This window comes from Aspergillus pseudoviridinutans, assembly GCF_018340605.1.
Source record: "Aspergillus pseudoviridinutans IFM 55266 DNA, scaffold_7, whole genome shotgun sequence".
Taxonomy (NCBI): domain Eukaryota; kingdom Fungi; phylum Ascomycota; class Eurotiomycetes; order Eurotiales; family Aspergillaceae; genus Aspergillus; species Aspergillus pseudoviridinutans.
The window spans coordinates 661429-686166 of record NW_025091287.1 but is presented as its reverse complement, the minus strand read 5'-3'; the positions used below and the strand labels follow the sequence as shown (position 1 = coordinate 686166).

Below are 24738 nucleotides of genomic sequence, written 5' to 3'. Positions count from 1 at the left end.
ACCTCAGTCAGCCCTATATTCTTTATATCACCTCTCCATAAAAGATGGACTACTTACACGCTATCCATATTCCACCTCAGTCAGCCCTGTATTCTCTATATCATCTCTTCAGGAAGGATAGACTACTTACACACTATCCATATTCCACCTCAGTCAGTCCTATATTCTTTATGTCATCTCTCTAGGAAAGATAGACCACTTACATTCTATCCATATTCCACCTTAGTCAGCCCTGTATTCTTTATTTTATCTCTCCAGGAAGGATAGACCACTTACACCCTATCCATATTCCACCTTAGTCAGCCTCTCGTAGTATATTCATAGTACATTATTTCTGGAATCGATTTCCATACCTGCCTCTTTTCAACTTGATTACCAAGTTCAGTGTTACTCTTCTCCATAGGGCCCGCTACCACAAAGGTAGCAAAGATCATAGCAGAGAGAACAGTGAAAATTTTCATCCTGCTAGCGTCTGTTTTGTTTTCAGGGGGTTTAGATATTTAGAAAGGTCAGACTTAGCAATAATTTAGCAACTATGCTTGAGATAAATTCATGAAGGTAGCAGAGGCCTGCTTTAAATAATAATAGTAGTAGTACATAAGTAGTCATAAGACACGCTCAGCTGAGCAAAACAAGGGCTAAAAGACAGTGTACATATTAGTTTACTAGGAATTCAGTCCAGCGCAAATAGCGACATACCTTGTTCTTTGCATGTTAAGAATGTATCCCTTTATTTTAATAATATACTCCTCATCACTGCTAGTTTTTGATTCTCTCTAAGCAACCTTACCTTCCTGGCCGCTAGTCAATCAGGCTTACTATATGAGTATATAACTTTATTATATAGTTGCAAAGCGCTCATACTCCAAGACAAAGAATTAAGAATTAAGAGGTGGGTTGATCTAACAATTCTTTACGGTTATCTACACTTATCACGCACCTGGGTTTGCTCATATTGAAAATACTCAATGTGACTAATTTTCGTCCTTAATACAGTGAAGATTTAACTGGTTTAGGCGTCATTAGAATATCTGCAAGGCATGTAAGTAGCTCACTCAGTAGCCAATTAAAGGACGCGTTTTGTGTTCTATAATATGTAGATGTTGACACCGCTTATGATCTGCATTTCAAATGTGCCCATCCTTACATTCAGGGATGCATTAGCAGTTATTCAGCCCAGATATACACTAGCAAAGAGCCCACATATTCCAACACCTCATTTTACAAGCTATATAAGCTGCGGATAATGTCTGGCAAAAGACAGCCAGCGTCGACGGCAATACCAATTTTTTCCCGTTTTCTGAGCAGTTGTGTTTGGCACCCCTTCATTTGGACTGTCACTAAGGAAACGTTGCCCTCAGCGAAAATCCTTGATCGCTTTAAAGGCTGTTGGGGAGATTGTGAGCAATTTTCAGCCTGGCTAGGGGTTTCCTCTTGCTATCTACTTCGCAGCCCTAATTAGTCCAGGATTTACAATGTAAGATTAAGAAATAGCAAATACCAATGTCTTCTTCATATACTTCCAATTTGAATGGTTTACAGTAAGGGTGCCAGTTATTGCAAACTGATGTTTCTTTTCGAATATTTTGTGTCATAACAGCCATCTTTCTATATACTCATTGGCTTTGGCGTTGCAACAAGGCTATGTTTGCAAGTGTGATTAACCTCATCTCTTCAGTCAGAAAACTGAATACAAACATTTACAGCTTTCCATTCAGTATATATTCTATCCATCTAGATCCCTTACGGGAGCCACTATCGACTTGCACAGCTGCCCAGACAAATCTGTCCTTCTGAATGTTGAGACTTACAGGAGCCGATGATTGAGTGGCACAAGGACCCAGTTTTAGGAAGACAATAAATACGAAAACTGTCTAACTGCAATATTGCATCCAGTCTGCGGTGTTTGTGTACGATCACTGAGGTACAATCAATTCACCATTCATCACAGAGGCTCCTTTTAAACAGATACAAAAATAATATGGAGATATGCATACTTGTCAATATTATACCTGCGGTACCAGGAAAGTAAAGGTTAGTATTTAAGGTGATGTGTGGCCATGATCATTGTTCTTAGAGTCCACATCCACCATCCCAGTGAGCGAACTACTTGTTTGGAGGACAAATGCCTCTTTTAATGTAATAGTCCCTTTCACCAGCTGGTAAACTCATCCACCTATTGTAGTCTCACACTCTCATGATTATTCTTGGCAGTCCTGGTTTCTTGCGGAGAATAATATATAGTCAGTGACTGACCCTGATTAGTTATGTCCTTCCATATCAAGCTTTGCTTAGAAAAGATCTAACACCATTAAAATGGAAGTACAGCAAAGAAAGAGGTCATGCAGCATCTCCAGCGCAGCCCAGGCTTGTTTGCCGTAGGCAGAAGTATCACGTGCCTCTTTCTTGTTTGCCCGCTAAGACCACTTCTGGGAAATTCTTCTTCTTAATTATCTCCAAGATCTTCAAGTACCCTTTCATCCATGGCGATTTATGGCCTGACAAAATCTTTGGTTAATGACGAAAATGATCCAAAAATTATGGTTTGGACAAAGCTTCAAGTGCCCTGTGGGGAGGGGTTAGATACCATGAGTTATGAGCTCGGAAGCCAGGATCGACAAGGCCGCCTCGCCGTCTTCCTTACCGACTCCAACTGGATGAACGGGGCCATCGTGAAGGGCTCTTTCCCAATTCGGACATCTCGGTGGGATAATCTGGAGCCTGGCGACGAGCAGCTGGTGTATCTGAAAGAGCTGGGAATGCTCTTCAGCTATTGGAACTATCCCGAGGTGTGGCAGTCGTTCTGTGACAGCTACAATGGGATACGCGACGTGCTGCTTCAGTTTGACAACTGGTACACTGCCAACCGGGGGCCGAGCGATCTAGTTGGGGAGTGGAAGAAGTTCAATCAGCTCGAACTGAAGCGGATTGTCGAGAAAGGGAAGGCATCGGCGCAATATCTTAAGGAAAGTCGTAAGCCGGTGCCGAGCTTCTGGGGGTGGTGGTGGACGCTCAAATGGCAGGAACTGTTCACCTATTTCCCGGGGAACCTCCTGTATCAGTTTGGTACGATCAAGCTAAATCAGACCTGCATGAATTTGCAGTAGCCAGTGACGAGTCCTGGAAGGGTCATTAAGTCAGCTCATCTAGATTTAGCAGAGAGACATATACATCTGGGTGTCTCCCCACTGTACATAGCTTATGCATTCACCGCATGGGGAGAAACGTACAAAGTGTAATTATCTGAGGGAACGCCTAATTCTCACTGTTGGAACCTCATCAGGGGGTTGAAGTCATAAAGGACAAGGAGGAGGATTGGGGAAAAGTTACCAGTTGGTGGAGTGGCTGCCAAGCCCAGAACATGCGACTGAACATATATATAAAGGCGCATTCCACCCGCCTCTCTTTTTCTTTTTTTTTTTTTTTTTTTTTTTTTTTTTATGTTTCTTTTTATTATAAATCAAGTCACCGTCATGGGCGTCAGCTGGTCATCAGACCGCCCTGAGGAGCCCTTATCCTCAGCTGCTGATCTAGAACAGCCCCCCAATCCACCTAGCCAGTCCAAATACCCTCGCTGTTACGGGGATGTGGTCCCTTCGGTCTGTAGCGACCGCCCAGAGGACTTTTACCACGAGCTGTATGAACAGATGTACTTTGTGCAGCATGCCAACCAAGACTGCATCGTGGCCTTTCAACGATGCGAGAAAGAAAATCCCCGTGTCGACCCCGAGGAGTGGTTTATCATTGCTGAGCGAATCCCCCGGGTATATGAATATCTGGCACATAGCACCAATACCCCGAATGTGGATGTAGACCAACCGATTGATCTTCACCCCCACATCGTCAAGTGAGTAAACCCTCCCTGCCTGCTCGTCTCTTGCAATTGCCGCTAGAACACCGCAATTCTGCGTGGTGGGAGTAGATATTTTGGCCGTCTCCCTGTGGGATATCTGCTGGAGAAGCTAGATCACGGCCCACTGAGCGCTACGGCTCTGCCACGTCTGACCACCTTTCCTGCGTCGCGCACGTCTTCTAATGACAAGGACTTCCCCGATAATGGAGACAGAGAGCCCCTCCTCCTGCTCTACTACCGCTGGGCATTGCAATCGCTCGCCATGCTAGCCTTCCTGCATGAACACGGGGTCTACTTAATGGATTTCAGCTCGAGCACAATATGGATACGCGATGATTTCTCGATTGCACTATCAGGATTTGTGAACGCAACCATCCCGACAGATGAATGGCCCTACTCTCCCGACGGGACGAGATACGAAACAGAGATCTATTACCCAACCAATCCCGACAGTGGGCACCCAGAGCTCAGCCCGAAGATCGATCTCTCGGATTGGGCGACCTTTGTCTGGCAATTGATGCGAAAGGATGCGTCCAGTCATGGAGCGAAGAGGTGGGCGATGCCTACCGATCCATTTGATCCGACGGAGATGCCCGGGGAGGTGAATGCATGGGAGTACCATAAGCAACGGCTGAAGGAGGGCAAGCTACAGCTTTTAGAAGAGGAACGATTGGGTCCGATGCTGGTTAAGGCCTGGAAGGGGGAATATGAAAATGCTCGGGAGATCCTGCAAGAGGTACGATCATATCTCCAGCAGATTGGGGTTCGGATGGGCGGAGAGGATGAGGTCCTTCCGGATGATGGGCGAAAGTGGGAGGATGTATTCACGGTAGTCCAGACTGATGGCGCCCGCTGGGGTCGGGAGATTAGATAAATGATATCTATGTGTCCAGCGCTCGAATACCCTGCGGAACATCCTAGCATTCTTTCAAAGTCTATCATGGGCCACTGGCCTCTACCTTAAACCATCAACATATGGAGCAGAGTACTGCAGTAAAAGTTGGCTGGTTACTTGGCTAATATTCTTTATGACTCTAGGTAAGGGACTGTATGAGGTATCTAGGAAGGCTTGGCACTTTTCACCACTGATTCAAAGGGGCACAAACTGGGGTGCAGTTCATCAAGTTCTCGGAAAAGTCCGACAAGCTCTCGGGATATATAGGGTAAAGTTAAGACCTTAGTGAGGTTTTAAGTTACCTCACTGGGTCGAGAACTTCAGTAAGGTCACATTTACACATTTCATCAACAATCAAATTTACCACCCCCAGATGAGGGTCATGACAGAAATAAGAGAAAAGCATCTACAATCATCAGATTCATTGTATAAAAATCAATACTCCGTACGCTGGTCAGCATGGATGATTGGAACCGCCCTTCTGTCAAGTTCCGCTGCAACTACCTCGATTCCGGAACCACCTGGGGCTACCTAGTCATTCGCACCAGCTACGACCCCGCCCTTGAACTGGCATGGCAGCGCACGTTGCAAAAGATTAAAGACACCGTCTACTCCGCCACCGAGTATGAACTCCGATATCCCCAATCATGGATGAAGCTCTCCCGTCAAGACCGCATCCGCATCCAAAACGAGGGGTTCTCCTCTTTGGGACTCCCCCCGCCAGATCCTGCCCCGGTGGATGACCTTAAGAATAGGCTCAGACTCAGCCTACTAGAGGATCCAGCTCAGTACCGCGATCTCTCCGCCCCTCAGGTTCGAGATAAATTCAATGAGTGGTGCATGCAGCACACGCAGCAGCTCGCCAGAGAACGGGGAGTGATATTGGACGACCCCTTGACTGAGCTAGGACCGGCCCCTGTTTCAACTGATGTCTGTCTCTGGATTGACGAGGAGGTTCTCAAAGTTGTGGATGGCGACATCAAGAATGAGTTTGGTGAGGGCCCGTATGTCAAGGCTGTTGAGCGGCAACCTGCGCTGAGTCCTGACTACGATGGCTGGTTCAAGGTGGAAGTGGGTTATCTTTGGATGATGTATGGACGCGCCGTCAACAGTGGCGGATTGGATCAGTTCTTGCCACCGAAAAGGCAGAAAACAGGGGAGAGACCCATCTGGAATGGATCTTGGCCATTTGATGTTGAGATGGAGTCATTGGGGATGGATGAAAGGGAGATGGAGGAGTATTATATGGGGGGGATTGAAGATTGACTTCTGCCGTTTGGGAGCAAGCACCTGGTAACTGATTGCTTGTAGAATGTGAAAGATAAATTTCACTGAATACCCCTTCGGCAAAGACGAGACAGTAAGGGTTTTTTATAGGAACTATACTAGTAGTATAGTAGAGGGCTGTATAGATAAAAGAGAATTATTAGATAGTAACTATCCCCCTTCCCCTAACTAATCTAGACCTAATACTATGGCAACTAAGGTTATTATAATAAGTACTATCTTTCTTATAGCTAAAACTATAATAATATATAGTTCTCTATAAGGAATATAGAAACTACTTTATCTAGGATAAGCTTAGCTATTATTTAATCCACTGTTATAGAGTAACCAAGGAAACAATATAGTTGCTGAATACACGTATTTGCAGAGATTGCAGGGCATCTTTGAATAACCATCGAATATAGACTTAGTCCTTGAGCCGGTGGGGGGATAGTGACTTTTTGTATGACCATAGCCACCCTGCAACATGGAGGCGACGCCTGGGAGGATCTGAGCATGACATACTTGTTAAGGAATGATCATGACTGCATACTTGTTTGCATACTTGACGGGTGAGGATTGGTTCTCCGCTGGGGCTTGTTAGGTAATTTGGCTGTAATACACTATTATGCTGCTCTTCCTCCACTCTCTCTATCAGTATAATTCGCATATAGAAATATTACGATTCTAGTGCAGACTAAAACGCAGAATTGCCCATAGAACGACTTTGTAGAATATGAAATATGATCCCGTGCAATGAGGCAGCACCTTATACTAAGCTAAGTCAGAAATGTCTGGTAGCCTGGCTGCGTCCATGTAGGACGTAACTGCTGACTATGGGGTCTCCAGCACTGAATATCACCTCAGGATATACAGCACCAAACTGGTCAAGCCTGGCGCTTCTGCTTACCACACTTGGTCAAACATTCCTCAACCTTGATGGCCATGGTCGCAGGAATAGCATGCCGGACCTTCTCAATATCCTCACCAGCGATGGTCTCCCCAAATGTGGCAGCAATTACATCATCACTGAGTGAAAACGTCTGTGCAGCGACAAGTCCCACGGCAAACTCATCCGAGGTAAAGGCTGCGGTGAAATTGGCAGGCTCACAGTCTGGGTTCACTTGCGTGTGAAACGACCCAGCCGGAAAGATGGTCACCATGCCAGGGCCGAGCTCTGCACGGATGACTCGTTGGTGGCCTTCAGAGTCAAGGACGCCCGTCTCAGGTACCATTTCAGACAACACGCGCCCCGACGTAATGGCGAAGAGCTCAGTTGCACGGGGATGGAGGTGCACGAAGCTCATGCTGCATGCTATTGAGATGGATTAGCGTAGTTCAAGAAGTAGAGCCATTCTGGTCAAGAATACCTGGCAATTGCGAGATACTGAAGGATATACCAGTGCCTACAAGGGCGGGAAAATTCTGGCTGGTGGCAATCGGAAGCGAGGTTCCGGCGAAATTGAAGACAAAGTCTTCATCCTTTGGGAGGAGCTTGTAACGTTCGATGGCGCTAAACAGTCAGATCATTCGTTCTGCACCATTGAGTCCATGTTGAGGTACTCACGTGTCTGCAAGTCGCAGCTGAGCTGTCAAGCTAAGTTCCGATGTCGAGCGCTTCGTGATCGGTTGAGGTGCTGTCCTCGCCAAAGGGACAAAGGCGAGCATCACCGCGACGACGGAGTGTAGGGGAAAGTCAGGAAGCATGATGGTTGTTGGAGTTGGATATTGAAAGGATGTCTTGTTGTTGTGAGTAACAGGTGATGATGGTTTGTTGTTTAGGAGGCAATGAGGGTCCTTATATATGTACCGACATATGGCTCTTTTCATTCCAGCACATCATATCCGAACTAACCTACCAGGAGGTATTCCAAATGGTATCCTTCAGCCTTGCTTGTTTACTGCGTATGCGCATCAGAGTCCCAAGCAAATTTCCTATACGCACAGCTCAGCCCCCTTCCTTGGCCCTCAATCGGATGGCCATCGCCAGGAATGACTGACAGCACATGGATATTGGCTGGTCTCGTATTGTTGCCGTATCAGGGCTTGATTAGATAGATGCGGCTTGGGCGTATTAGTAATACGCTGTGGCTCTCAGCCCTGTGATCTGATTGACCCCTCCCGGCGCGCATCCCCACAATGGAGCGTGTCATGGCTTGTAGTTGTATGCACTAGCACTAGCATCGTTTACGACAGCGTAATTCCTTCTAGAAGACATGGCGGATCTGGGCCATACGGCGGTGCTTTGTTATTTTACCACCTTGCTTGACATTGCTGCAGCAAGACCTGACGTGAGCTTCTTCGATCTCTGCGAGAACAACCTCAATCTGGTTATGACGGGTTCGAATATAAAAAGGTACAGACAGCGATGGGGCTGTCCATTTTTGAAATCAACAAATACTCTTGAAAACTATCAAAGATCTGAACGCATCCCTTGACGGCAACCACCAAGGTTACGATGTTTACACACCTCCAACACGTCGCTATCTTGGTGCTCGGAGTCAGATTGGTCTCGAGTCAAGCTGTTTCAGCTGCAGCGACACAGTCGACCGGATGGAATGCGAGTTTCGAGCTCAGCCCGCAGCAGCTCAAGTTGGCCAACCTGACAAGCGACCAGGGCGCCATCATCAACACTATCACCAATTTTGACCGGTCTCAGCTTGCCAATGGTGGAGCCCATGAGGATGACTTCTACAATGTCCGGGGCCTGCCCAGGGACCAATGGCCCACAGAGCCTGGGAAGACAATCAAGCTCCAGGAGTTCACGGATCCGTCACCATTCTCCATCCCCGCAAAGACGGCCATGTCCCGTATCATCTATAGCACGACAAATGCAAATGGTACTCTGATCCCTGCTTCCGCCTATATCCTTTGGCCGTTCCAGCCAAAAGTTCTCCAACGCAAAAACCACAACTCTGAGTTATCCGCGCCCGTTGTACTATGGACACATGGAACCTCGGGTTTCTATGCCAATGGAGCTCCCTCGACACACCGTGGCCTTTTCTACGCGGACATTGTGCCTTTTGCGCTGGCCGAGGCCGGATACGCTGTTGTTGCCCCAGACTATGCCGGTCTCGGCGTGGACGTCTCTTGGGATGGAAGTCACGTTCCGCACCAGTACTTTGTTCGCGAAGCTGGTGCTCACGATGCTCTGAATGCTTTGAGAGCAGCTCAGGAGTCCTTTTCCAAACACCTTTCCAGCGATTATGTTGTCATGGGCCACAGCCAGGGCGGCTCGGTTGCCTGGGGCCTGTCTGAAATTCTCGGGCGGAACGATACCAAGTTTGAGGATATTGGAAAGGGTTATCGCGGCGCGGTTCTCGCTGCTCCGCCAACTGACGCGCTATCGTTTACCTCTGCAGGTTTTCTAGCGTGGATTGCGAAGGATCTTAACCAGATTTACCTGTCTTTCAACCTCAGCGACTGGTTTACTCCTCTTGGCGTGAATAGAATAGAACTTCTGAATCAGATTGAAGGATCCCAAATGGTTACATTTGCTATGTTCAGTCCTGAAGAGGCGATCTTGCAGCCTGATTGGCACGACACTTGGTATGCCAAAGCTTTCGAGCAACTCACGAACCCTGGAAAGCGGCCCTTCAAAGGACCAATTCTTCTCGTTCAGGGAACAGAAGACCCAATAGTGCCATACAACACGACAAAGGCTACAGTGCAAGAGACATGTAAGAGCTATCCTGGGGATCTGGAACTTTTGGCTGTACCCCAGGGAAGTCATTTCGCCGCCATCAACGCGGCGAAGCAGACCTGGTTGCGGTGGATTGAGGATCGATTCGAGCTCCGACMTTTGGACAAGCGTGGTTGCATCGAGTCCCAGTTGGATAGCCTCTTGCCTCTTGAGTACTATCAGGTGCTTCCAAATTCTTTTCCGCTATGGGCTGGGGAGTCACATTGGTCTTATGAACTACCGACTGCATTGTGATTTTGAACTGGAGAAGAGAGGAAAATGAAGCATGAATTGAGTTTGTCAGTTAGAGAAAGTCCCTTAGCTGGGCCCATTTGATTGTATTGTTAATATGTTCACTCATTCCTGCGAGTTATCATTCCCTGGGATAGATAAAGTACACTGAGGCCAGTTCTATATCACACACTCTCCTACTACGATGCTCCAAATATGGGGGCTGTTGGCTTAGAGTCATATAATACGCTTATAATACGCCATACCACAACCCTCATCCGGAACTGTAACCCCCATGTCCATGTTGACTTTGTTGATAATCAAAACTTCAAACACGCTGCGCATGAGTAGTAATGAGATGGCTTAATAGTCTGGCATAAAATGATTATTTCAAGATCTACCAGTGCTAGGCACTGGGAGTGAGCTCCCGCTTAACTAAGTACATGGTCTCCGGCCACCACGTTTGTCCAATATCTGCTGACTGACTCGGCAGATCCTGAGTCTTCATTAATGATACCACCTGGCCAAGCTCCCACTCTCCAATATCACCAATCCACCAGACGCCATCCAATAACATAACAAGGACCAGCCAATGGGCAAAGATGTCCATTGCTAGTAAATGCGTCGCGTCGAGCAGCGGTACCTCCGTCCCAGGTGAGTCTCGTGTTATCCAATTCTCAGCCCTCGCCTGCGCGGAGGGTGAATCAAGCACTGACTGCACGAGATTAAGATACTCAGCCGGTGCTTTGTTCAGAAAAGACATGACGATCCGTCGGAGTATCTGCGGCGACTCCATCGAAGTGACACTGATCATGTACCTTGCCACCCATGGTGAGACTCTAGATAATCCACCACCTGATATTGGCTGATATCTTGGTGGCTCGGCGCTTGTGCTACCTTCTCTTGTGGATAGAGCTGCACATGCACATCTCTCAAGTACAGATACAGTCTCCAAGCATGCTCGCAGCTGTGGGGAGTCGGCTGCACCAAGCTCTGACCTTTTCAAACGAGCGGTTGTCAATTCAGCTCTCCTGCATAGACTCTCAAGAGCTCTATCGAATGTAGATGCGACTAGAGGCAGAAATATGCGCTTCGTGTTCTCGGATGGACCATCCTCTGGTGATAAGCCATCTGTGCTACCAAAAACCGGATTCGGTAATTTTGATTGTGCATCTAGAATCGGGCTGGAGGTGGCGGCACAAATTTCATCTGCACCGGCCACAAGACCGTTGAGAATTGCAGTCGACGCTGTATGGGCAGCGCGTGTGAATGAGATCCACTGTGAGTGTTGCGGAAGCACCTCATTTGGCAGCCGCTGCCTACACTTTTTTGCAGCGGCCGCAAGATGCACTCGGACGGAGTGGCTAGCAGAGGCGTACAAGACCATCAATGCTGCGTTTGCAAGAACGTGATCGTACGAATCCGAGTTCTGCATGGTCGCTTGTGTGTGCCGCAGGGAAGCCTGGTGATGGCGCTCCGCAAGCGCAAGTAGCTTTCGAATATCCATTATGCTCTGGGGGTCCAGAAGCGCTTGGGCTCGTTTAGCTATGTCGTGCGACTTGCATGCTGCTGCCAGGGCTAACAAGGACGACATGACCACATCGGAACTGAAAGCGAGATTTGGCACCCCTACCGAAAGAGCGTAGAGATCGAGATCGTCGACAGGTATAGTTCGGCTGGTGTGCGTGAGGTAGTGGCTCAAGAGACCGAGTTCTATCGTATCAAGAGTACCAGGAGTGTGCCTATCGAAGGGTGGTTTTTCATCCGTACTCAGACTTGAAAAGGAAGCAGGTTGTCCACCAGACAAAGGACTGGGAACCGAGGACTGATCACTCAAAAGTGCTAAGGGCGACACAGAGTTTGGGACTGCAGTACTGGGAATTGTGGGGGAGACAGGCAAACTGGGAACAGGGAGTTGGGCCGATCCCTGCTCCATTGACAAGTTGCCATCACTGGAAGGGCTCTCGTACCGACATGTATACATGCGCTTGGTACATCTGGAGCAGCTTGGTCTCAACTCATCGCACTGGGCGATATGATCAAAACACTGCGTGTAGAGTCATCGAGATTCAGAAACGACCTACCTTTTTCCGCTGTCGTTTACATCTGAGGCAACCGCTCCTAGATTTTTTGTGTGTTTTCCGGAGTCTGAATCCGGTCGGCTGCAGTTCCAGGAGCGTCGTATCGCCAGCCATATTGTCGATGCCACTAGATTTCGCGAATCAAGATATCGGCACAAAGGGGGAATTGGGGCGTATTAACCAAGGTGCTCAGAGCTCGTCTTTCATGTCTGTCGAGAAAGCCTTGGGCGCAACTACCGAAATTAGACTCGGGGTCCGATTGTGGAGTCTTTTTTGAGGCTGAAAGTGCATCAGCCCCACGAATGATGACACTCCCAAGCAGAATCAGCACTAACGTACTTAGGTTATTCGTGGAAGGCACTATTCGCCTCCAGCTATTCCAAATCATGTCCTAACTTAGGACTAGCTTATTCTGACAGCCGTTGACATTGGTTGAGTCAGGCGTCCTTGTTCTCTGCTCTTTAGTCAGTATAGTCTGGTGGCGTATCCAACATCCCAAAATATCATCTTCCCTATCATCATCTTGTTGCGGAGTAGTTAGTATGAATGGTATTCATCTATCTCCTCTATATGGCTCTTCCGAACTAGTGTTCAAATTGACATGACCTCTTGCTAGGGCTGATTACCCCCTCACTTATTCTTCCTGACCTACCTCGAATGGGTACAGCGAACTCACCCCCATACAATCAGGCTTGTCATTGATAAGTTGCCTATCGATAATTATTGATCGATTAATCATTGATAATCGGCAGGATCCTCATCGCCCACTTACTGCCTCTAGACTATCCTGAGAAGCTTCATGTTCATATCGCTCTTTTCCACTTCTAATGAATTGTAATCATCCTATTCAAAATATGGATTCTGATGTAGATTCATCCAGTCTATCCTATGTACTCGCACTCGATTCCGTTGAAACCGAGTCTAGATCGGACTCAAATAGGGCGAAAACTCCAACGGCCTCGATGACATGGGCCCATACTCGACCAGCGAGCGATGATGAAGTGAAATTTCATAAAAAAGCTCCAATCAAGTACTGTCTCCATTATACAGATTCACCGCACGGTACTTCAGTCACTACAAATATGCAAAATCATCTTAAATCAAAACATTAGATCTCTATCTAATCTGTTCCAAGCGCACTTCAACAAACTGTAGTCCACCAACTTCAGCAGCTTTATGTTAAAGCAGAGTCCTTGGGTCAAACGCAAAACATTAATACGAAGGGTTTTCAAAGAATTTTGGACCAGGATGTTATTGGTGAGGCATTAGTCTCATCAATTCTTACCCAAAATATTCCATGCCCTACGTGGAGTGCTGAATCCAGAATCAGAGGACTATATTATCACAGCACATGCCTTAGTCCCTAAGAAGATTGAACAATCATGACAGGCTCAAAAGGATATTGTACGGGAAAAACTCCAATCAGCATCATCAAGCATTCATCTTTCACTTAATATCTGGACCTCACTAAATGCCAAAGCCACCGTGGAGACGAGGAGTGCACCATTTCCGATAATTGTATTTTCTACCGCATGCTCGCAACTACCATATTTATCTACTAACTCTCCTTAGCCAGGCTGGCTTTTCATCCGTATCCCCTGACCACCGCCACCAGAGTCCAGTAACTTGCTCCGCTGCATAGTCAATTTCGAACTCCAGGAGAGTCTGTCTGTAGTCCTTTACACCAACTGAATAGACCACATGGTTGTTCCAATCTTCAAAGAAGAAACTGTAGGTATCTTTCCGGTAGAATATTAGGGGTCGCCTTGAGGCCTGGCGGTGGTTGAATACTACAGCCAGTTCGCCATCAGAATCGCCCGGCGCCATGTCCGCAATAATACTCAAAGTGAATAGGCCATCAAAACCACAATACTCTCCCACATAGATCATTGGGTCCCGTTTTGCATCACTGAGCCGTTGGTTCTCCTTCCATGGTTTCAGAAGGTCCTCGTAGAAGAACCTTCGTGCTAAGTCTGCCTCCATCTTCATCCAGGGAGACAGATCAATCCGTGGGGCCAGATCAAACAGTGCTTGGATCAAGATTTGTGCTGCGAAGTCACTCGCATCTCCAAAGCTGCGGCCATTGGTCATGGTCACAACCGCGCTTTGGGTATCGGGAAATGTCCACACTGTCGCTATTGATCCAGGCATGCCGCCGGTATGTCCTATCGCCAGAAAGGGATGGGATTTCATTCCCAAAATGTGTTTTAGATGCATCTGGTGGTCTTCCGCCCGAGAATGGTAATTGCCGCTGAAGGCTCCCAGCATTGAAGAAGGGAGCTCCATACGTACCCATCCCATGCAATAAGCAGCGTTCTTGCTAAAGGATGGGTCGTCGGCCGGTCGAGTCCAGTAGCCGCGGCGGACGCGATTCATCTGCCTTAAAGGGTTGTTCCGCAGATTGGTTTGTGTATCAGGCAAGACCATGTTTGAAATGGGACTTGGCTCATCCATCCCCTTGCACTGGGAATGAGTTTCTCTTCTTTCCGCAGAAAGCACCGCAATGCACCAGTTGAGCATGTCATTGAGACTACTCCGCATCCCCGTCGCTGCCAGTAATGGTGGATGATCCTCGCACGGCCATGACTCGGAGTCCAACTGGACGAATTTTCCATTATCGAGAGTCGCACATGGAACAGCAACATTGTCATCATCCGCGATGTCCGCCCTCGTCAGAGCCGTCCTCGTCATGCCAAGCGGGTTTAGAATGCGTTCCCGAAGAAATTCTGTAAATCGTTGGCCCGTCACCTTTTCAACCACCTTGGCCATCAGCCCGTATGTGAAATTATTATATTCCCAGTGGCGATTAAATTTCTGGCCGTCCTTGTTGGTTGTGGGCATCATGTTCAGAAGTTTGATAACATCCTCTTCGCTAGCAAGAATTGACCCGCGTGGCCCGAAGAAGAGTGCCCCCGGAGAGGCTACTCCTGTCGAGTGGCGGAGAACATCAATGAGGTCTGCATTCTGGCCAATTTCAGGATCGCCAACTGGATTAAATTCCGGAAGGTATTTCTGAATCGGATCCTGCCACTGCAGTTTCCCTTCGTGGACCAAGATCGCGACGGCGGCAGAGGTGAACATCTTGGAACAGGAACCGAGCATATAGATTGTGTCGGCATCAGACTCAAACCTCTGCTCGGCGTCTCGGTATCCAACACTCTGTCGCAATAACACCTTGCCTTCGTGGACCACACCGAAGGAGACGGACGGGACCTGGCATAGTTCCCTAACTTGGTTGATTTGGGATATCGATTCCTGGAGACGCCGGTCGAGAGAGGCGTAATACTGAGACCGGATGGGCATTTGGAACGGATTGCATATAATCCAGACCAGAAATCTCCGTCGAACTTGCTTTAATTATAGAAGACATCTAGTTCTGATGAGTGCTAAATATCCAAGCAACAGTTAATGACCATTTTGACAAATAGCAGTCACTCGCCCAGCCACCCGTAAACCCCTTACAGCTTGGTATTGATGAGCCTCTCCTCAGCAAGGTTCTGAAAATGGGCCGCAGGGCTGTACTGCATTCCGGACCAGAAATCTGGGCGCGGTTGTTGAAAGAGGTTGAAATTCCATTTCACCCACACAGCCCTTGCTTTTCGCAGATTCGTGCGGGAACCAATGTTGTCCAACTCGTTCAGAACCCTGCAGATCCCTGTTCGACATGAGATTCCCTAATTGGCTAGGTCAAATTCATGTGGATGCTAACTGATCGGACATCAGCCCCTTGAAATGAAATTGAAATGAGAAAAAAGGGAAATGTCAAAACTCGAATCTGGTTGGCCAATTTCGAAAGTACAACGTCCCTATTTGGGTTTCCTAAACCCGGCCCGTCGCGGGTTATTGTGGATCATGCAAGAGGCCTACCGAGCTATTGTCTAGTGGAGAGTGTTTTGCTCTACAATTCAAGAATTAGGCCCATCTAGAGCTTAGTATATCAAAACCCGGCCAACAGCTTGATACTTAGCACCTGGTGGAACTAATGTACTATTGCCAACAATATCCAGCCTCTGCATTTGCATTTATAGAACAGGGAAAACCCAAACAGCCACCTCACTTTGTATACTGGGGAAAAAACCTGTCCTGAGGCCAAGCACATCACTCCGTCATTTTCAAATTCCCCCTGGCATCAATATCATCCGGTCGCGACGCCCCTTTACTTAGGGAGTGCCTCTCCACCGCCGCTCACACCTCCAGCACTGCCCAGGGCGGGATCAGCAGGGTACATAGTGACTGCTCAATCATGCAAGTGAGCATTTGTATTACTTAGCTCAAGAGGGTTAGTAGGTTTTACAAGGAGGCCGCTCACCTAATTTCAGTCTCGAAGTAGACAGAATCTAAAAGTGTTGAGAATTAGCGACTAAGCTTCTTTTCCAGCACTTGGGGCTTGTCAGGATAAAGTGTACCTTGATAAATGAAAACGAGGTTTCACAGGGAAAATAGTCAATAGGTTTAGTTGAAGTTGCGGCGAGCGAACTGCCAGCTTTATATGCCAGACCTCGCCGCTTCCGGATCTAAAGGAGCGAATATCTTCCCTACATACTTGTGTTGTATGGTAAGTGAACAGTATCACTCTCCCTCCCTTTGGTTAATGTTCACACTCTTACGTGAGGGCTTCGTCACCAACTATAGACAATATAGTTAGTAAACAATAGATGGCAATGGGATCGCCGCAAGCAGAAGACAGCTATAATTTTTAGATTATAATTAAGGCATTTCAGCTTCTATAGAAATACTCTACCAAGATAAATAGAACAATAAATTAAAAGTGTGCGCAGCCACCAAGCCTCCCTTGTTCATACTGACGACTATGACTTTCGACCATGAGGAGAAAAGGTACCGCATGCGGAATACCGTATACATTGGTCTCAGGCGTGGTTGCATTAATGCAACTTTAATGCAATGGAACAAGTTCTGGGCATACCTTGGCATACTGACGTGTGTAAGTAGGCAGTAAACTTGGATTCAAAATGCTGCGAAAACGGAAAATCCTTTGACATCTTCTACTAGCATCGCTATCATAAAGTATAGGACGTCATCGTAACAAGCCTAATCCAAGCGGTATGGTCGTTGACGGCGCCAACTGAACAGCGCCCACCAGCACGGAGTGGGCCTTGATATGACAATAGGCGATAATGGTGGTATTCATCCCCACCCCTCGCCTTCGGGGTTGACGCCACGAAGGCATCTGTAGTTTGGATAATCATGGTACACGAGCGTACAGGAAAGGCAGGTTGACTGATTTAGACATAGGAAAAGTGCCGATCTAATCCCCAGACGTGACAGCAGCGCTCATACATCCACCAGAACATCTAGTATTAGCGGCATCTTAAATGCATAACTTTTGAAGAATTAGATTCTCAAAGCAGGCGCTAAATCCTGAAATCCCCCCTTGAGTAGGAGAACAGCGATACATAGTATATGCGTGAAATTGCTCCAGGAAGTTGTCAAAGGGTAGGAGGCCTAGAGAACCCCGTGAGGCAAGGTAGTTCTTATACATATTACAGAGCCTGGGGAATCAGGCGTGATTGCTTCCCCGTGTTTGCAGAGTTTGTGCGAAGATTTCCATGGAGTGAAGTATCCCTCGGAGCTATAGAATGCCAGGTATATGTTTATAATGACAATTCGATACTAGATCTCGATAGTCTTCAACAAATCCAACCACCATCAACATTATAGACTGCTCCAGTCACAAAAGACGCTTCGTCACCCAACAAGAACGCAATCACATTGGCCACCTCAATTGGCTCGGCCCGTCGCTTCTGCGCGGTGACTTGCAGACCACGCTTGACATCTTCGGGGTTCTCGCCTTGGGACATGGGTGTGTTGACCGAACCTGTGAGTGTCCATAAGCATCCCGACGTCCCATATATGCAAGCGACTATTGCTTACCAGGCGCCACGCAGTTGACTCGGATGTTTTTGTTCTCCTTTGCTGCCGTTCTAGATAGTCCAATAACCGCAGCTTTGCTGGCACAATATGGAGCTACGCCTGGAGAGCCCATTTGGCCAAAGACGCTTGCAGCGGAGACCTAATCGATGTGGTTAGCAGCCGTCTATAGAAGAATAGGTCATTATTACTTACAATACTACCCCCTGCACTCATGGCTCTCAATTGCGCTCGGAGACAGAAGAAGATACCTCGGGCGTTGACGGCAAAGTTAAAGTCCCATGTCTCATCGGTCTCCTCCGTGATCGGCTTGGCTGGGCTGATTACACCAGCCATGTTTACTGCGCCGTCCAGCTTCCCCAGTTTCTCGACTGTTGATTGAATCCAAGCATCCACTGATTTGCTCTCTCTCACATCAACCACCATGTACATGTGTTTGTTGCTGCCGGCCAAGGACTCCGCCGTTGTCTTCAACGCTGTTTCGTTGATATCCGCCAAAGAGACAGTCGCTCCGCGCGAGGCTAGTAACTTTGCGGTTGCAAGTCCCATGCCGGAAGCTGCACCGGTGATTGCGATCTATTCATACAGTTACAGTTAGAGCTTCGGAGCCTCGTATCGTTAAAGGAATATTGTGCATACCACTTTGCCCTCAAAAGACACCATCCTGCGCACGCACCGTGCAGATAGTAACCCCAAGGCAGTCGTAATATTCTTCCGTTATCGGAAGACAAGGAAAGTTAGCTTTAATCCATATCTCAGGTGGCGATGAGGGCCTGATAAAACAGCCATAGGAGAGCAGGATTTCGAAGCGTGAGGCAACTATAGTCTGCGATAGGAAGGGCTCCGCGCACCAGCGAAACAGGCAGGTTTGCGCTATCGCGGGCCCACTTTTATCGCTTCCCCGCAAAGCGTAAACCGTTGGCAGCAGATACTCACCTTTTCATCGTTGAACGTCCTTATTTTATTTTCTCTTATCTTATAGCATAGATAAATTTAGCAGTGATTAACCTGCAACATGGCAGGGCCTCTAGACCGCACAGAGCTCAATGCACACACACGGTCCTTTACGGGATGCGCGACGGTATGTATAGTCCTAGGCCTGGCGGTGTGGATGACCAACCCTGATGTGATGTTAAGTGTCGGAGCCGTCATGTGAAGTGCGATGAAGGGCGCCCAACATGCTCGATGTGCGCCTATCTTGGCCTGCCATGTGCTGGTTATCAGAAAGATATCTTTTTCGATTCGCGGAATCCCGAGGCCAGGATTCGCTTCCGGCGGCCGTTGCTCACAGTGGAGGAGCGCGAGCGCATGAGTGAGTGGCTGGTGTCGACAGCGCCGCCAAAGTCCACCCTTCAGATCCTCTCACGCATCGATGAAGAGTGCGAAAATTCAGGCCCGTCAGAACAAATGCAACTCTCTGTCGGTCCGTTTGGTGTCTTCAAAGTGCACCAGGACCAAAATGCCCAGGGCGGCATGCCCTGCGACTCGGACTCCCTACCGCCGGTCGAGGACTCTGAGGATACCAGTACCTGCAGCCCACCGCAGGATGTTGTTCACATGATGGACTCATTTCCTATCAGTACAGGTTCCTCGCAATGGTCGCCCGGCTTCCTGCAATCCCTGCTTAGAAACCCCGACCAGGATCCGAGTCCGACCTCTCCCGACCTGCTCGATCTGATAATGGATCAAGGCCACCTAGATGATGCACCATTAGCTGCCCCACAAGAACACCAGCTCACTTCATTTATTCCAGACAGCCACTGCAATCCCCTTATCTCACCGATCTCTCTCACCTCCTCTCCGAGTGCAACCGGGTCCATTCCACAGGATGCCGTCTTCCTACTGAAGCACTATTCATCTACTGTCATCAGTCTCATGACGTCGGTTCGACATAAAAAGACCCCCTGGCATGTCCTGTTTATTCCTCACGCTAAGGATTGCCTCGCAGCTCTGGCTCTTGGAGAAGACCTGAACCATGCCAGTCTTTGTGCCTTCTCCGGAACATTGGCCATAAGCGCACTCAGCTTGGGTGGTGTCTCTGGATCTCAATCATGGCATGAGCAAGGCCGCACATACCTGCGACAGGCCCAACATCATGCCAAACTAATGCTCATGAACGCCTACGATATCCCTAAACCTGCCAAATACAAATCTATCTTGATGGCCATCCTCACCATGGTGCAAGTATCCACCTTCTCCGGAAACCGCGATCAAGCTGAAGAGTACTTCCTGGAAGCCGAGAAGTTCATTAGGTTAAAAGGCCTCAGGCGCAAAAAATCCCGCAAGGTCCGACTGCTTCATCACTGCTACGTCTTCGAGCGAATGTTCCACGAGAGCATTTTCATCCGTGGCGCAAACTCAGACCAGCGGCAACACGTTCGTCTCGCGATCGAGTCTAGCGGGCTTGCCCGAGCTAGCATTGACAGTTTGTCTTTCCGGTTGTATAAGTGGAAGAATCTGAGCCAAGAGATGCTTCGTGTGAGAGATCGCGAAGAAGGCGAGAATGATCTCCATCTGGAGCGCCCCGGGCTATTTTCTGCAAGTCTCTATCCAGAGATTTTTGGTATTCCGGAGCCATGGATCCTTCTTCTTTCATTGGTGATTCGACTTGGGACAGAGAAAGACACCGCCGAGGAGAATCCCGGTCCAAACGCACTGAATCTGAAAGACTTTATCAGTCGAGCCAAATCTCTGGAAGACTATATCAACAAGTTATGGTGGCCCAGTCAGGATACATTTGCATTTGCGAACAATCAGTCTTCCGTTGATCGACATATTCTCGAGAACATGCTCGAAGCTCTGCGGCATGCCCTCGCCATATACTTCTACCGGCGCATCTATGACCTGAACGCCTCGATGCTACAAGAGAAGGTAGTCAGTGTACGAGATTGTTTGTTGCAATGCGAATACGCCGACTCAAGTGTGGTGCACGGGTCTGCAGGCTTCATCTGGCCAGCCTTCATTGCAGCCTGTGAGGCAGAAGACCCCGAGGTGCAGGAGTCCTTCTCCACATGGTTTGAAGTTTGCACGCGGCGCAGTGGGCTTTTAGGGTTTACGCAGACCTTGATCTCCATTAAGAAGATCTGGCAGGAGAAGCAGGCAGGGGATGGGAGTAGTACGACTTGGTTAGACTTAATGAAGAAAGCGCTGCCGGTGCAGCAGCAAGGGGATTCGGTGGAGTTTGGCGGATGCATGCGATGAGGGATAGATGTTCCCCTTGATCTGCTACCATTCATTGGTTGTTCCATTCCCCGTCTTGACGTCTTTACCGTGGGAATCATGGCGTATTCTGTATTGAATTGTATACTCAGCGTGTCCATAGGTAGATTTTGGGTCATTCTGTTACCATAGCGAACGATATCCGTTTGTATTTTCATCGAGTCATGTCTCATGTCTACGGACATTGCATCCATTTCCTCGGAAGTAAACTATACTTCTCTACCTGCCCAGCACATCCCAGACCAAGCCCCACCTCTTTCGATCATGTGGACTCCCCCGCATCTCGTGGCCACCAGGAACGTGAAACCTGCCTCTTTGGATGCGCAGCGACAACCGCCCGATAAGGTCGATAAGCGGGGTTGGCTCAAGTTAGGCAGGCTTCCGCGACAGCCCCGGCGCCGGAGTTGCGCGCTGGACTCTGCTCGCGTTATTACTTATTAGTTGACGGGGTCCCAAACAATCATGGAGTGTACTGCGCGTCCTCATTCTCTGCTCTCCTTCCATTCCTCCCACTCCCTCAGAGATTTCACATACGATTGACCCCAATGGACGTCCCTGGTACCGCCTTGATCACTGGAGCCGCGTCAGGTATCGGACGAGCCTGTGCATTGGGTTTCGCAAAAGAGGGCGCATCTGGCCTAGCTCTTCTTGACTTGAATGAGGAAGGCTTGGCAGCAGTCAAATCTGAAATCGAAGAGACTCGACGCAAGCTGGGGCAAACCAAGCCCGCTCGCATCGAGACGTACCCTACCAACGTGGCGGACGAGAGCCGCGTCAACCACGTCGTGCAAGAAGTGGCGCAGACCTTTGGTCGTCTCGACTACGTGGTCAATGCCGCGGGGATTGCAATGAAGCACCAGGGCGGCGCCGCGTTCGCCGAAACCGCCGATTGGGAGCGCATCCTCAACATCAACCTGACAGGCACATTCTTCGTGCTGCGCGCTGCGGCCAAGATCATGCTCCAGCAGGAGCGGATAAAATCCAGCATTGATGGCCGGCCTTTGCAGCGTGGCTCGATCGTCAACTTCTCGTCCATCCAGGGTGTCGCTGGAATTCCGCTCTCGACGGCGTATACGGCCACCAAGCATGCGGTGATTGGGCTCACGCGAACCGCATCGGAGGACTATGCGAAGGAAGGGCTGCGCATTAACGCTATCTGCCCTGGATACACAGAGACCCCGCTCACAACCAAGTCGCCCGCAATTTTGCAAGCCATGACGGAGCGCGTCGCGACCGCGGTGCCAATGGTGCGCATGGGGAGGTCCGAGGAGATTGCGGACGGAGTGTTGTACCTTGCGGGAGGGAGGAGCTCTTTTGTGACGGGCACTGCGTTGATGGTGGATGGAGGTTATACACAGCGATAAGTTATTGTTGTTCGTTCTTGTACATCTTCGCACAGAACGTGAATCACAATTCAGACCCCTTTCTCTGTGAGAAAGCTTGAACACAAACCCTCTGGAGATATCCAAAATATAGAGGTATTCCCTTCTTGGCAAAGGTGGACAGAGGACCTTGAAAGTGCCGACAATCCGGTCTCTAATTTACTAACTCATTTCCGTGATTAGCGGAGGAGAGGAATGTCTGGAGATGGTATGACAATGAGAATACTTCTCTCATCGTATTACCCAACATGGAGAGGAACGTTTATTGAAGAAGGGGTTTCAATTAAATCATAATAACCTTAGAACATAGTAAGATTTATGCAAAAATCAAACCCTTCCACCCAGATTCCTTGCATTCCGCACATTTGCGACGGTACTCGGCCGCATGTCCCGAGTACCGTGCCACACTGCGGGCAGTCTTGCCCTTGATGTTCTTGTTCACACCGGTCATCCAACTATCGATCTCATTTGCAAGTTGGCCCTTGCTGCACTCAACCACATGCTCTGTCCATCGTTCCACGGCCTCTGGAGTCGGTTCCACATACGAGTATTTGTTATCCTTGCAGTATTGGAGCAGATCCGATACTACTGCTACCGCATGCTCGATTGTGCGGGGTGCATTGCCAAATGGCTGGTGAGGCCCGAGGATCATAAACATGTTGGGCATCGAACATGCTGTCAGACCGAGGAAAGTCTGAGGTCGGTGGTCAACCCAGACAGCTTGCTGACCTTGCTTGGTGTCGCTGTTCCCGAGCAGGGGCCGGCCGTCCTTGCCGTGCCACTCGATGGCACTGTAGGCACCGGTGATGGCGTCGAAGCCGGTGGCGCAGATAAGCACATCCAAGTCGTGCTCTTTGTCATCTGATGTGATGATTCCCTTCGCCATGATCTCTTTAATAGGGGTCTGCTGCAGGTCAACAAGGTGAACGTTCGGCTTGTTATACACCTCGAAGTAGCCGCTTTCCAGTGGCACTCGCCGGGTGCCGAAGCCGTGGTTCTTGGGGATCAAACTATCCGCCACCTTGGGGTCATGCACCCGGGCCCGAATCTTGCTAGCCATGAAATCGGAGTAGAGTTTGTTTGCCTCTCGGTCTGTATATGTATCGCTGAATGTACCCAGCCACTTAGCGAAGCCGGGTTTGGCATAAATTTCTTCCCACAGGGCGAGGCGCTCCTCGGGAGTGACTTCCAACGACTTGCGAGGGTCGGCCTGGTGGAGAAAACAGCCTGGCGTCTCAGCACAGATCTGAAAAAGATCGTCGTAATTTTGCCAGTGCTTCTGCATTTGTTCGAGACTGATATGTTCGTTGCGCAGAGGCGCCGACCAGTTCGCCGTCCGTTGGAATACGGTCACAGATTGAACGCTGGGCTCGTTAGATACTGCAGTAATAGTTTGAATTCCAGTTGCGCCGGTGCCAATTACACCGATACGCTTATTGGCAAAGTCGCGGCTCAGATCAAAATTCTTCGGCCAACGGGACGTGTGAAAAGCCTGGCCCTTGAAGGTGTCGAGACCGGGGATGGCTGGCAGGGTTGGGGAGGACAGGAAACCCATGCAGCTGACAAAGAACCGGGTCTGGTACTGTGTTCCTGCCTCGTCCGTGAATATCCATGTCCTGCTGTGGCCCTGCCAGCGCGCAGACTTGATTCGGGTGTTGAACTGGATGTTTTTCGCAAGCTCGTGTTTCTCAGCTATGCGCTCGATGTATCGGAGGATCTCTGATTGCGGCGCAAACGACTCTTTCCAGTGCCACTCATTCATGAGCTCCTTGTCGAAGGAGAAAGCATAGGACAGAGACTCGGAGTCGACTCGAGCACCGGGATAGCGATTCCAGTACCAGGTGCCACCGACACTATCTGCTGCTTCGAGCACCTTGATACTCCAATCTGGGAACCTCTTGCGCAGATTATAGAGACTGCAGACGCCGGAGAGACCGGCGCCAATGATGAGGATGTTGTAGCACTCGACCTGGATTGATCCCATAGCGAACGATTGTTCGAGATTGTGTACGGTATTAAATTCCATGTTGAAGACATGATCCAAGCGGTCTTTATAGACCATGATTGCGGAGACATCACATCATGCATGTTGTGCGTGATAGATGGTGGCATGTGGAGACTGTAAGAAAGCATCGGCGATACTTGCCTGACTTGCCTCTTATCAAGATTTATCGCGGAGAAGTGATCCACGCACCTTATCTCGGCGTTTCCCCTGGGTTGGCCACCTGACGGCAGGGCCT

The 24738-nt window shown here is 48.9% G+C and overlaps 11 protein-coding genes across 11 annotated transcripts; 6 read left to right on the top strand and 5 right to left on the bottom strand.

Moving 5' to 3' along the window:
- Positions 1–2483: 2483 nt before the first annotated feature.
- Positions 2484–3107, top strand: Asppvi_009568 (uncharacterized protein; the record flags this gene model as incomplete). The annotated part of the gene is made up of 1 exon (XM_043305418.1): positions 2484–3107. The coding sequence occupies one exon, from the start codon at positions 2484–2486 to the stop codon at positions 3105–3107; it is 624 nt and encodes a 207-aa protein (XP_043161353.1).
- Positions 3108–3473: 366 nt separating this feature from the next.
- On the top strand, positions 3474–4727 carry Asppvi_009567 (uncharacterized protein; the record flags this gene model as incomplete). The annotated part of the gene is made up of 2 exons (XM_043305417.1): positions 3474–3847; positions 3923–4727. 2 exons carry the CDS (start codon positions 3474–3476, stop codon positions 4725–4727), a joined length of 1179 nt encoding a protein of 392 aa, XP_043161352.1.
- Positions 4728–5207: 480 nt separating this feature from the next.
- On the top strand, positions 5208–6014 carry Asppvi_009566 (uncharacterized protein; the record flags this gene model as incomplete). Its single annotated transcript, XM_043305416.1, has 1 exon — positions 5208–6014. The coding sequence occupies one exon, from the start codon at positions 5208–5210 to the stop codon at positions 6012–6014; it is 807 nt and encodes a 268-aa protein (XP_043161351.1).
- An 887-nt stretch (positions 6015–6901) lies between these two features.
- Positions 6902–7721, bottom strand: Asppvi_009565 (germin family protein; the record flags this gene model as incomplete). Its single annotated transcript, XM_043305415.1, has 3 exons — positions 6902–7329; positions 7385–7527; positions 7582–7721. The coding sequence occupies 3 exons, from the start codon at positions 7719–7721 to the stop codon at positions 6902–6904; spliced, it is 711 nt and encodes a 236-aa protein (XP_043161350.1).
- A 751-nt stretch (positions 7722–8472) lies between these two features.
- Positions 8473–9794, top strand: Asppvi_009564 (putative secretory lipase; the record flags this gene model as incomplete). Its single annotated transcript, XM_043305414.1, has 2 exons — positions 8473–9694; positions 9739–9794. 2 exons carry the CDS (start codon positions 8473–8475, stop codon positions 9792–9794), a joined length of 1278 nt encoding a protein of 425 aa, XP_043161349.1.
- A 539-nt stretch (positions 9795–10333) lies between these two features.
- On the bottom strand, positions 10334–12122 carry Asppvi_009563 (Zn(II)2Cys6 transcription factor; the record flags this gene model as incomplete). The annotated part of the gene is made up of 2 exons (XM_043305413.1): positions 10334–11953; positions 12012–12122. The coding sequence occupies 2 exons, from the start codon at positions 12120–12122 to the stop codon at positions 10334–10336; spliced, it is 1731 nt and encodes a 576-aa protein (XP_043161348.1).
- A 1437-nt stretch (positions 12123–13559) lies between these two features.
- Asppvi_009562 (serine hydrolase domain-containing protein) lies at positions 13560–15311 on the bottom strand (the record flags this gene model as incomplete). The annotated part of the gene is made up of 1 exon (XM_043305412.1): positions 13560–15311. The coding sequence occupies one exon, from the start codon at positions 15309–15311 to the stop codon at positions 13560–13562; it is 1752 nt and encodes a 583-aa protein (XP_043161347.1).
- Positions 15312–17656: 2345 nt separating this feature from the next.
- On the bottom strand, positions 17657–18560 carry Asppvi_009561 (SDR family NAD(P)-dependent oxidoreductase; the record flags this gene model as incomplete). Its single annotated transcript, XM_043305411.1, has 4 exons — positions 17657–17844; positions 17901–18039; positions 18093–18473; positions 18537–18560. The coding sequence occupies 4 exons, from the start codon at positions 18558–18560 to the stop codon at positions 17657–17659; spliced, it is 732 nt and encodes a 243-aa protein (XP_043161346.1).
- Positions 18561–18912: 352 nt separating this feature from the next.
- Positions 18913–21098, top strand: Asppvi_009560 (Zn(II)2Cys6 transcription factor; the record flags this gene model as incomplete). Its single annotated transcript, XM_043305410.1, has 2 exons — positions 18913–18978; positions 19035–21098. 2 exons carry the CDS (start codon positions 18913–18915, stop codon positions 21096–21098), a joined length of 2130 nt encoding a protein of 709 aa, XP_043161345.1.
- A 563-nt stretch (positions 21099–21661) lies between these two features.
- On the top strand, positions 21662–22480 carry Asppvi_009559 (SDR family NAD(P)-dependent oxidoreductase; the record flags this gene model as incomplete). The annotated part of the gene is made up of 1 exon (XM_043305409.1): positions 21662–22480. One exon carries the CDS (start codon positions 21662–21664, stop codon positions 22478–22480), a length of 819 nt encoding a protein of 272 aa, XP_043161344.1.
- A 334-nt stretch (positions 22481–22814) lies between these two features.
- On the bottom strand, positions 22815–24560 carry Asppvi_009558 (flavin-containing monooxygenase; the record flags this gene model as incomplete). Its single annotated transcript, XM_043305408.1, has 1 exon — positions 22815–24560. The coding sequence occupies one exon, from the start codon at positions 24558–24560 to the stop codon at positions 22815–22817; it is 1746 nt and encodes a 581-aa protein (XP_043161343.1).
- Positions 24561–24738: the final 178 nt, after the last annotated feature.